The sequence below is a fragment of the Empidonax traillii genome, unplaced genomic scaffold, assembly GCF_003031625.1.
Source record: "Empidonax traillii isolate 1590-97213 ecotype Southwest subspecies unplaced genomic scaffold, ASM303162v1 scaffold1610:size235594, whole genome shotgun sequence".
Lineage (NCBI taxonomy): Eukaryota > Metazoa > Chordata > Aves > Passeriformes > Tyrannidae > Empidonax > Empidonax traillii.
In genome coordinates, this window is record NW_020956803.1 from 174,879 (window position 1) to 186,485 (window position 11,607).

At 49.2% G+C, this 11,607-nt stretch overlaps 1 protein-coding gene across 1 annotated transcript in view; it reads right to left on the reverse strand.

The window, feature by feature from the left end:
* The window catches only part of GALNT17 (polypeptide N-acetylgalactosaminyltransferase 17), a gene marked incomplete at its 5' end in the record, with an annotated part of 154,198 nt that extends 145,285 nt beyond the window's left edge, over positions 1-8,913 (reverse strand). Inside the window, one exon of the mRNA XM_027908092.1 lies at positions 8,663-8,913. Within this exon, the coding sequence (XP_027763893.1) occupies positions 8,663-8,913 (251 nt within the window). The remainder of the gene's footprint in view (positions 1-8,662) is intronic.
* Positions 8,914-11,607: the final 2,694 nt, after the last annotated feature.

Here is an 11,607-nt window from a genome sequence, read left to right on the forward strand (position 1 = left end):
AACCCTCCTGCAGCTCTGGCAGCCTTGGGGCTGTGCCCACTGCCCTGGGGAGCCTGTTCAGTGCCAACCACCCTCTGGGGGAAGAACCTTTGGCTGAGATCCACCCTGAGCCTGCCCTGACACAGCTCCAGCCATTCCCTGGGGGCTGTCCCTGCTCCCCCCAGAGCAGAGCTCAGTCCTGCCCCTCCTCTGCCCCTGCCCAGGCAGTTGTAGCTCCTGTGGTGCCAGGAAAGCTCTGGGCAATCCAGGGAAGCAGCACAAACACACAGGCTTTGATTTCTTTGGAAATCAACTCAAGAGAAGTGTATCCAAAGCCTAAATTGGCTCATTTATTTCCATAAGCACAGTTTAGTCACAAGCACTGATGATAACCCAGGTATTTTTCAGTGCTGGAGTTCAGAGGAGCACAAAAGCGAGTTGTTAAATTACACTAATCCCATCCTCTGCCAAAGTGATCATTTAATACTTCTGTTTACATTAGCAAATGTTTTATAGCACACTCCTCTGATACAAGTCTTCCCTGAAGCATCATGTTCTGAACTTACAAGAACAGGTAATAATTCTGGAGTCTGGAAGGCAAAATTGACAATTAGTGGAATGTATTGCAGAAAAAAGCACTCGTTGCTGTGTCTATAAATCCATGGTCACAGTGTTTCCAGATGACACTGTGCAGCATAATGACAGTAAGAGAACCTCCAAACAGCCACTAAACAAACTGGAGTTACCTTCCCCAAAGCACTTTCTTACCAACTGAGTTTAAAGAAGATACTGGGCCTTCTAAGCACTGAAGGCTTCTGACACTTCTGACTGCACAGAGAATACTTCAGTGACTCTGCTTCAAAAGGAGATGAAACAAAGTGCTGCCCTGTGTCCCTACCTAAATCCACAGTAGAGACAAAACAAAGCCCTAAACGTTTCCACAGGGAGTCTGACACGTCCAGTTCTAGTGGGATTTTCACAGTTCCCTGGAGCCAACCCCACCTGCCTCATGTCCCCTCCAACAGGCTTAAAAATAAATATAATAAATATTATTAATAATAAATATAAAGCAATGCTGGAAAAGGGTGTCTTTGGAGTCTTTACCTGGCCAGTTTTCCAGGAAAGGCAGGATCTCCATAGGCTCATAGGGGTTTGCACAAGGAATGAAGATCAATACCCGTGTTTGTTCAGCAGCATCATGGTTTGTATTAGTGCTGGAAAAGCAGTGGAGCAGTAAAGAGGCTTTTTCCTCTCTGCAGATCATTGCAAAGGCACCAGAAGTTGCAGCCCCATCCCTGGAGAGGCTCCAGGCACCAGCAGCACCTGCACACACAGCACAGCAGCTCTTCAGAGCTCCAGGGCCTCAAGGAGGCAGGAGAAGTAAAAACTTCGAGGTCTAAAGATTGGTTTGCTTCACCTCCTACCCCCAGAGCAGAGAGGAGACAGCTCAGCCACAGGCTCAAGAGTTCCTCTGGAGAGAACCAGGACCTCACAGTGGTCTGAAGCTTCCTCATGAGGGACACCCCCCAGGGAATGGCTGGAGCTGTGTCAGGGCAGGCTCAGGGTGGATCTCAGCCAAAGGTTCTTCCCCCAGAGGGTGGTTGGCACTGAACAGGCTCCCCAGGGCAGTGGGCACAGCCCCAAGGCTGCCAGAGCTGCAGGAGGGTTGGGACAATGCTCTCAGGGACAGGGTGGGAATTGCTGAGGTGTCTGTGCAGGGCCAGGAGCTGGACTGGATGACTTTGCCCCACGGGACAAGAGAGACCCTGAGGAGCTGGAGCATGTGCAGGGCAGGGAACGGAGCTGGGAAGGGGCTGGAGCAGCAGGAGCAGCTGAGGGAGCTGGGGGGGCTCAGCCTGGAGAAAAGGAGGCTCAGGGGGGACCTTCTGGCTCTGCAATCCCTGACAGGAGGGGGGAGCTGGGGGGGGGGGTCGGGCTCTGCTCCCAGGGAACAGGGACAGGAGGAGAGGGAACGGCCTCCAGCTGTGCCAGGGGAGGGGCAGGTGGGACATCAGGAGGAATTTCTGCCTGGAAAGGGTGGTCAGGCACTGGCAGGGGCTGCCCAGGGAGGTTTGGAGTCCCCACCCCTGGAGGTGTCCAAGGCAGGAGTGGAGGTGGCTCTCAGTGCTCTGGGCTGGGGGACAGGGGGGGGATGGGGCACAAGGTGGACTCCGTGGGCTGGGAGATCTTTTCCAACCTCAGTGACTCTGTGAGACTCTCCTTGTGGGTCCCTTCCAGCTCAGGTTGTTCCATGACTCCCTGTGCTGCCTGGCAGAACAAAACTCCCTGGAGCCCCACAGGGATGGGACAGATTGGACAGGATGGCACCCACGGACAGCAAATATCCACCAACTCGTCTCTGGACTGAAAAACTCATCTGGTTTTGGTGAGCCCTGTTCTGAGGCAGTTCCTTTATTCTTTGTCACTGATACTCACTGCTTGATTTCTTTACTTGCTCTCCCAGAAAATTTGCAGGTGGCATCTTTCCAAGCACTGGAAAATATTACTTCTCCTTTTTTTATGGCTGAAACTATAAAAAGCCAAGGGCAAGAGTGTTTTTCATGCAATGCTGGATCAGACCCACGACTATCTATTAGGAGAGAAGACACACAACCAGTTCTGAGTTTCTCCTAGAGGTGTAAGTACCTTTTAATATACTCCCACGTGTGATTCAAAGAGAATTTCACATCTGAAACACTCATGGCTTTTTCCTTCTTACACTTTTTCCCTCTTACTTCTTGATTCCTTACTAGATTTTCCTTCAGTTATTTGATGAAGAAAAAGCACCACATCTTGCCTCCCTCTTCCTTCCTATCATTTGTGTATGGGATTGAAACACAATAAAAGACTCTTGGCAAAAGGTAAAACAATGTATTGTGGCAACATATTGTGCATGCAAGAGACAAAGAGCTCTCTTGACCTCCTCTGTTTGCAATAAGCAGCAATCACAACAAATAAACAGCCTCGAAACTCTATTTCCCAGCAAATATCACCCTCGTAATTCAAGCAGTTTGTTTTTGTCTTCTGAAGTGCTGTCCTTCTCCTCAGACTCATTTCATCAAGCCTGGCTAAACAGCCCGAGGCAGGGCATGGCTCAGTGGCTGGCACATCACAAAGCTCCCCAAGACCTGAGGAAACCATCAATAAAGAGCCCCCCTCACGTCTCATTTGCAGATCTCAGCCCCATCTGCCAAACCCAACCTGCTCCTCTCTCTGGGCAGGGAGGGAAAGGCAAAAAGCGTTTTGCTCTGAGCAGAGCTTAAAGGAGGTTGTGTAACCTTGGGGAAGAAATGAGACACTAAGAGCAGTGTGAAAGGCAGGTGTGGTCTCGTGGCCCTCCAGGGCCATCCTCCTGGACAGTCCTGGTGTGTCTAAGTCACAGCCATGTTCATTTCCACATTTCCAAATGGGTATTCTGTTTGGATTATGAAGCCAAAATGGAATTCTTTGGCCTTGCAACGCCCCAGTAAGCTGAGGGGAGGCTGAGACCCAAAGGCATGAGGGCAAGAGGCTCTCCAGGGGTGGGAGAGACCCCAAAAGGAGCAGGACCTTCCTCTACCCACAAATGTTCCAACATCCAGCACTGACACACTGAGAGCCCACCAAGGGCACGCACAGACCAATTTAAATGAAAATTAAATCGAGGCTTGATTTAGTTTCTTTAAGTTAAATTGCCAAAAAACGACCCAAATTCTACCCAGAAGGTAAAACTCTCCATCTTTTGCACTACATCCCACAGAAAGACTTTCAACTTGCTGCTACACAAGTCCTTTGGTAATAAAACCAGCTCAAGCCAGATGGTGCCAAAAAGCCCAACTGCTCCCAGAAAAGACTCCCATGGAAATAAATGGGTGATTCAGCCACTTGAGACACTTGAGTGTAATGGCTCTGACTCAACCCCCAAACACACAAATGGGAAAAATTAAAACCAAGGCCATGATATGAAACTGTTCCATCTTTAGCAGTGGCTGCAGGTGATGGTAAAGCCCTGCCCAGGTCATGCTTTGAGGTCTCATGGTCCCCGTGGTAACACAAACCAGGGGAATGCTGGAAAAAGCAAATTGAGCTCCCAACACATCTCCAAAGCTTTTCTGTCATAGAATCACAGGATGGTTTGGGTTGGAAAGGACGTGAAAGAACATCCAATCCCATCCCCTGCCATGGGCAGGGACACCTTCCACCAGCCCAGGTTGCTCCAACCTGGCCTTGGACACTCCCAGGGATCCAGGGGCAGCCACAGCTTCTCTGCCCAACCTGTGCCAGGGCCTCCCCACCTGAACAGGGAAGGATTTCTTCCTGATATCCAATCTAAACTCCCTCTCTTTTAGTTTGAAACCATTCCCCCTTGTCCTGTCCCTCCATGCCTTGTCCCCAGTCCCTCTCCAGCTCTCCTGGAGCCCCTTTAGGCCCTGCAAGGGGCTCTCAGGTCTCTCTGGATCCTTCTCTTCTCCAGGTGAACCCCCCCAGCTCTCCCAGCCTGGCTCCAGAGCAGAGGAGCTCCAGTCCTGGGAGCATCTCCGTGGCCTCCTCTGGACTCTCTCCATGTCCCTCCTGTGCAGGCACCTCAGGGTGCTCCAGAAGGGAATAAAACCCTTTGCTTACCTATGAGGAGAAGAAATCCACCCTAACCTTGCCCTCTGTCATTTTTAAGCCATTCCCCCTCGTCCTATCCCTTTTCCAAAGGCCCTTTCCATGCTCTGGACCCCCAGGCAGGCAGGAGGAAGGGGCAGTGTGTCCTGCTGGGAAGCCCTCAAGTAATTTGAAAAAAAAAAAAATCATCAAGCTGTGCAAGTTCTTTATCACTTCCCCCATCCTCCCTCTTCTCTTTAAACTGCTGAGGCTTCCCTGCACGGGAGCAGCTGTCAGGAGATTTGCAGCAGCAGGAATTTGTCATCCTCACCCAGTGATCCAATAGTCCCAACAATTGTGGGTATTATTTTACTTAAATCTACTCCTTAATCCCATAATGCCATGAAATACCACTGAATCAGAGCTTAGCAGGATTCCAGAAAGGAAGAGACTTTTAAAGAGATAATGAGAATTCCACTTTTATATTAGATAGGATTGAAAGGAGAGAATAGAGGAGGCAGAAGGGACCAGATGGGCAGATTATTTCATAGTTTTCCTTAATATGATTTCCTCAACCTGAAGCATCTGGTAATTCCACTATCAGAGATTAGATGCTGGATAAGATGGACAGGCAAACTGATCCCACAAAGCAATTTTTATTTTCCTGCTACACACGGGAGAGGTTCCCATTAAATCATATATCACAGAATAAAAGAGAGGTGCAGAAAACCTGGTAGCAAAGCAGGGAATGTTCCAGTCCCTGGGATCCCATGTAAATATGTTTCACTTTCAATATAGAAAACAACACATCTTCCTAACCCCCCCCCCCATCCTCCACAGGCAGAAAATGCCGTGAGTGGATCAACAATAAAACTCACAGATCAGCCTTGTCCTTCACAGTTTTTTGCAGAAAATAATTTTTTTTTTGGAGGTTTGTGCAGAAGTCCTGCAGCCTGCAGGCAGCACCTTGGGTACTCCCAATCTGGAAGCCGTAATTGTTTTCCAGAACAGGCAGGAATCTCATCTTAAAGGCAAAAAACCCAATCAGACAAGTTACAAATGTGTTGCCTGTGCCTGTCTCATTATGCCACTGTTTTGAGGCCAGTTCTGAAATCAAGTCCCTTGCACCGAAATGTCACTCCTGCCTTATTTTAGCTGAAGGAGGAGCTTCCTTGGCCACCCAAAATGTGACCTATTATGTGGTTCACTCTCAAAGCACCTTGCAGTGCTCACCCAGCACAACCTTTGCTGCTCAGCACAAGGTCAGGCCCAGGGACATCAACGTTAATGAGCTCCAGATTAAGGTGTGACAGGCCCAGCTCCTGGATGGCACCAGCAGCACACAGGTTATTCCACCTCTCCACACTGCCAGCACCTTTTTGGGAACCAGTGCAGTGCAACACCCAGTCCTGTTCCAGTGGTGAACAGCAGGGCACCTCCCAGCCCAGGGGAGCAGCCTCAGCTTTTGGGAAAGGAAAAGGACATCTCTAACCCTGCATTTTGTAACCAAAGCCGAGATGAGAATCCAAACTACCAAAAAAGAGACACCACAGTTCCTCAGGTCAGGGCAAACAAGGTGTTCCACACCCTTGCTCCTGCTGCTGGGGAAGATCTTGCCTTCTCCTGAGCACCATCCTGTACCCAGCACCTCTGGCACCGTTTTCTCCAGGGAAAATCACCTCCCTCCTTTCTGCTGCCCCTGGGCAGGGACAGGAACCCCTCAGCTGGGAGTGCTGCTGTTCCTCATCCCCAAACCCTGCCTGCAAAGCCACTCTGAGCAGGGACACCTGAACCTCTAAACCCTCAGTGATGGGGCCGAATTTCCCCTGAACTCTCCTTCCTCTGCCTCACTTGGGCACAAAGGGGGAGCAGAAGGAGGCCTCACAGTGACACCTGACCACATTCTTTAAAAAAAACAAGATGGAAAGGATGTGAGAGCAGCAGCCACTGCCAGGCCCAGGCCCAGTCCATCAGCATTCTGGTTCTTTCCTTGAAGCAAACAGGCTTCGCTATTATATTTAAAACTAACATGCTTTGTAATTCTTATCAGCTGGAGGGTTCTCTACAGTTTTTCCCCACTAATGCTGCAATTTCAAAGCCATTTAGGCTAATTTCCTCTGACTGGAATCTCTTTTAATCAGAGCCCAGGATACTTGACTTAAATGGTTTGTGTTCAACCCTTCAAAAAATCAGCCATAAAGTTGCAGGCACAAAGTGCTGAGAGGAGCCTGGAGCTCAGAGGTTGGAAAAGCTGAAACTTTTCAAATCCTCCAGCAAACTCCAGCCTATTTCATAGCAGATCAACTGTTCTCTTGCAATACCAAGATGATTGATCTCCAAAATAAAATAAAAAAAAAAAGCAACAAAGAGAACACAATCCTCAGTTCTTACACGGATAAAATTATGCAGCTGCAGTCAGTGCCACAGCTTCTCTCCAAAGGATCAGCCCAGCTCCAAAATGAAGCATCTCTAAGGAATTGCTGTGCCTGCTCTGTCCTCTCCACCACTCTCCCATGAAATGATGGATAGTGGCACCAAGGGAAAATACAATGCGAGCCTAAAAATGTCAGAATTCATCCTTTTCTTCCCCCAAAATCTGAAAAAAAAATGCCACATTACTTCTCAAATGAATTCTCAGGAAGCAATGCTGAAGTCAGAGTTCTGGACAAGAAGTGGAAATAAGCAGCTCAGCCTCAGGTAACAGCTCGGGGAGGTCCCGCTCCGAGGATTTGCATTGTAGTGGAATTTGCATCTCCCAGAGCCAAAGGTGCAATTTGTAGCTGCAATTCAGTCTGCCCTGAACCACCCCAGCAGAACTGCAGCCTGGGCCTCCTCTCCTTGGAAAACTCAGCCAAGGATTTGTGTTGTCCCTGGAAACTCAAGAGTGGCTGCTTGAAATTCCTGCAGCATTCGGGGAAGGGAAGGAACAAAAGCTCTCCCAGCCTGAACAATCTGCTGGAGCCAGGGAGCTGCAGGATTTTCGGTGCTCTGCAGATGCCAAGCAACAGCTTTGTCACTGGCCCCACGACACAGCCATTGGACAAGTGTCTTCCAGCATCTCAGTCTCTCTCAGCTCCTTTTCTATTTTTTTTATCAGGGATTTCACTCCAGGCCTGGACAAATTGACCCTTTGCTATTTTGAGGAGCTCTCCACCGGCCATATCTAAAATTAACCTTCACAAAGATAAACTCCCAGCATGTCTTCTCTCACACTCTGAGGAAAACGGTGTGTCACCTCTTTTTAAATCTGTTCTGTGGTGCCTGGCAGGTAACATCACCATCACCTTAAAAGATCATGCTGGCAAAAAAATGGAGCAAGGATGTTGCCACCTGAGCAACTCCCTTCCAAGGCCCAGATCTCCAGCAGGAGATCCCACAGTGTCCCAGGAGGAGCCCAAGGGCAGCCCCAGAGGTCCTGCAGGGATGTGAGGGAGCTGATAAGGGAGAGAGAGGGGGAGTCTTTGCACACATTTACAGGGTAATAAGCACCAAGGTCAACAGCTCAGGGATCAGCCCTTGGCTGGTGAAAGCTGCTGTGAGACTCTGGTGGCTCCACTTGCACCCAAAGCCATGTACTGCTTCAGGAAAACAGAGAGAAGAGTGGGAAGATTTATGCCCTGATAAATCATCTTAATGAATTATGTCACTCTCCACAGCCAGATGGAGCCATGTGGGGATCAGTCCCCTCTCCCAGGGAACAAGTGACAGGACGAGAGGAAACGGCCTCAAGCTGAGACAGGGGGGAGTCAGGTTGGATATTGGGAAAATATCATCACTGAAAGGGTGTCCAGCCCTGGCACAGCTGCCCAGGGCAGTGGGGGAGCCACCACCCCTGAAAGTGTTCCAAAAGTGTGTGGATGTGGCACTCAGATGTGGTTTAGCTGTGAACACCCTGCTGCTGGGTTTGCAGTTGAACTCAATCTCAGAGGGCTCTTCTGACCCCACTGATTTTGTGATTCCCTGATCTCAGTTTCAGCCAGACTACCCCAGTTGCTCATCCCTGAACAATAATGAGGGAAGAGCCAAGAGTCCCAAACCAGAGCAGGGACACCACCCCCCTTCCCGTGGTGCCACCCAAACCCCGGCACTCCCTCGTGGAGCAGCAGGGACTTACTTGGTCGGCCGATAATCCGGGATGGAACGATCCAGAGAGATTTTCTCACTGAGGTAGGAGTTGTAGCCATATTTCTCGTGGGGTCCCTTGGCCTTCTCCTCCTCCTCAGGGGACAGGGTGGCTGGAAGGCCACCCTTCCCACGCCCCCCATAGCCTTCAATGAGACCAAGTGACTTGGAGAGACCTGGAGAGAAAACAACCTCTGTTAAAACCCATCTCTGTTCTTTCCAGCCATCAAAGACATTCAAATACTCCAAAAACCCAAGGCTGGTTAGCTGAAAACATTCCAAATTCTAGTTCTCTGGCCCAGTGGTGGAACAAAACTGCCTCAAGTCTTGAAATTCCTCCTGGCTCATGCACGCTGGTCCTGATAGCTCCACCACTGGCATCCAAGTGATAACCTGTCCCAGGGATCTGTGTACTTATTTAGTTGTTAGGGAGGTTATTTAGGCCTCCTTCCCACTCTCAGAGAGGTAATTACACAGAAGGTTAGGTGTCCCCAGGAGAAGGAGAGGTGGAACACAGAGTAAGAATAAAATAGGGTTGGGTAACTGCCAAGTGAATGAATTTGTGCTCGCTGTGAGCAGTGAACAGCATACAAATGTTACGGATTTAAAAACAATTTCCCCCTCAAAGCTTTCTTATCTTTTAAAGTACAGCATTCCCAGACCTTTATCAAGGGGAATTATTTATTTATATCTGCAGAGCTGAGGGAAATAGGCAAAGTTCAAAACATAAAGAGCTCTGTGTGTGATTTGGTGCTGACTGTGGGAAGCCAAGTTCATGCTCATGTTATTATTTATTAGACAGGATACCTGGAATTTTAATATTTTTCATTAGCAGAGACTCTCTCTTTTTGTTAGAAACATAAAAGTAATGTTGGATTAGTTTGGTTTTCTTTTTTTTGTGTTGTTTTTTTTTTTTTTTAATTAAAGACACCAGGGTAAATTCTCCTTTGTTTCAGTGGCAGAGCAGGACAGATTCTGTCACCTCTGTTGCTTTTGAAGAGACAATAACCTTGAGATTGTGCTCAGGGCTTCAGGATGAGCTTGGTCCAGCTCCCAACCTCCCATGGACCTCCTCTGCCCTGCATAACACATTCCTACCACCCCCCAAGACACAGATTTGAACACATTTTTCCTCCAAAAGTAGCATGAAGAGGTAGAAATAAAATCACCTGGGAATGTAAATCACAGTTGGAAGCAGAGGTTGCATTAGTAGTAGTAGTAGTAGTATTGTTATCCCTTTTATTGCTGCTATTCCTATTGTTCCTATTATTCCTTCTGACAAGGAACCTCTGCACATCCTTCCCTGCTCCATCAGGCTGCTGGAGTCCCCCTGCCCACACTTGATTAGATTTTATCCCGGGATAATCACAACAAATCAACTGCCAGGAGCCACTGGCTGTGACCTGGGGAGGGATGACACATCCAAGCTGCCTTTTGCCATCTCCAGGCTCAGAAGAGCCAGGGGAGCTGCTCAAGAAGCTGGGAAAGGGGACACTTTGTGGCCTGCAGAAGGTCAAGAGATCACTCTGTGAACTTCCCAACCCCACACAGGGGACACAGCCGGGTTATGGAGGGAAGAGACACCAATTTCATTTCACACACAGACTGCAGCACAGTTAAACAGCATTTTAAAAGAACAATATATTCGCACAGAGACAATTCTTCTCAAAATGTCTCTTTCTTCCTCAAAATCTGATCTTGGTGCCCAAACACATTTCCTCAGAGTACCCCAGGTCTTGCCCAGTTCATCAGCTGAGGGTTTTACCACTCTAACAGACACATTCTAACAAAAACTCAGTTTATCATTTTAATTCCTTCTTCTTCACATTCCCCATGAAACAGTTCCACTGAAATCCATAACAAATTCTTCCTGTCTCTCCAAGGACTGGAACACTGAGCTCTTAACCCCTCTTTTTTTTTTTTTTTTTTTTTTCTGTATATTCTGTCCTTCTGCTGCTCTGAACTCCATCTCAGGAAGTGCAGATAAATCCAAGCCATTTAAACAAGGGAGTCAATCAAGATGATCCATCCATCTGTGTTGGGCAGGGCACTGCTGTGATCCATCCCCCTGCCTTCCAGGAGAGCAGCCAGGATATCCCACAGCCCCACAGGGAGAGCCGTGGAGATGAGTGTTCCCCAGTGTGATGTGACAGGGAGGATCTCCCTGTGTTGTCTCTGTGCTGGTTGAACATCTCCTCCCCCAGCCTGGGCTCAGCCCTGAGCAGGGACGTCACCTCAGTGTGCAAGAGTCCAGGAACGTTTGGTAATTCATGTCTAAACAGAAGAGGGAGAAATTTGCTTCCAGCTGGCTGGAAAGGAGCCTCAGGAGAGGCAGGACTGGAAACAAATGGTTCCAGCAGATCCTCATCCAGTCAATCCTTTCACTGGTTTTTATTCACCACATTTTGGGCTGCACAAAGGGCACCTTTCTGGGAGCTTGAGGTGCCTTTGCAGTAACTTCAGGAGTTCCCCTCAGCCCAGCCCACAGGGCTGCTTCAGCCTGGCAGCAACCAGGGAAAGCTCCTTCTCCCAGGGAGCTCCCAGGGCTTTGCATCAACCCACATTTCATGTCCCAGTCCCAGAATATCCCCAGCTGGAGGGGACCCATAAGGATGATCGAGTCCAGCTCTTCCATGACTGGCCCATAATGGATCCAACCCACAACCCTGGTGTTGTCAGCACCGTGCTCTGACCAGCTGAGCTAATTTTGGGAGCGCAGAGACACCCACACACTTCCCAGGCCCAAGTGAGCTACAACTGCCTGGGCAGGGGCAGAGGAGGGGCAGGACTGAGCTCTGCTCTGGGGGGAGCAGGGACAGCCCCCAGGGAATGGCTGGAGCTGTGTCAGGGCAGGCTCAGGGTGGATCTCAGCCAAAGGTTCTTCCCCCAGAGGGTGGTTGGCACTGAACAGGCTCCCCAGGGCAGTGGGCACAGCCC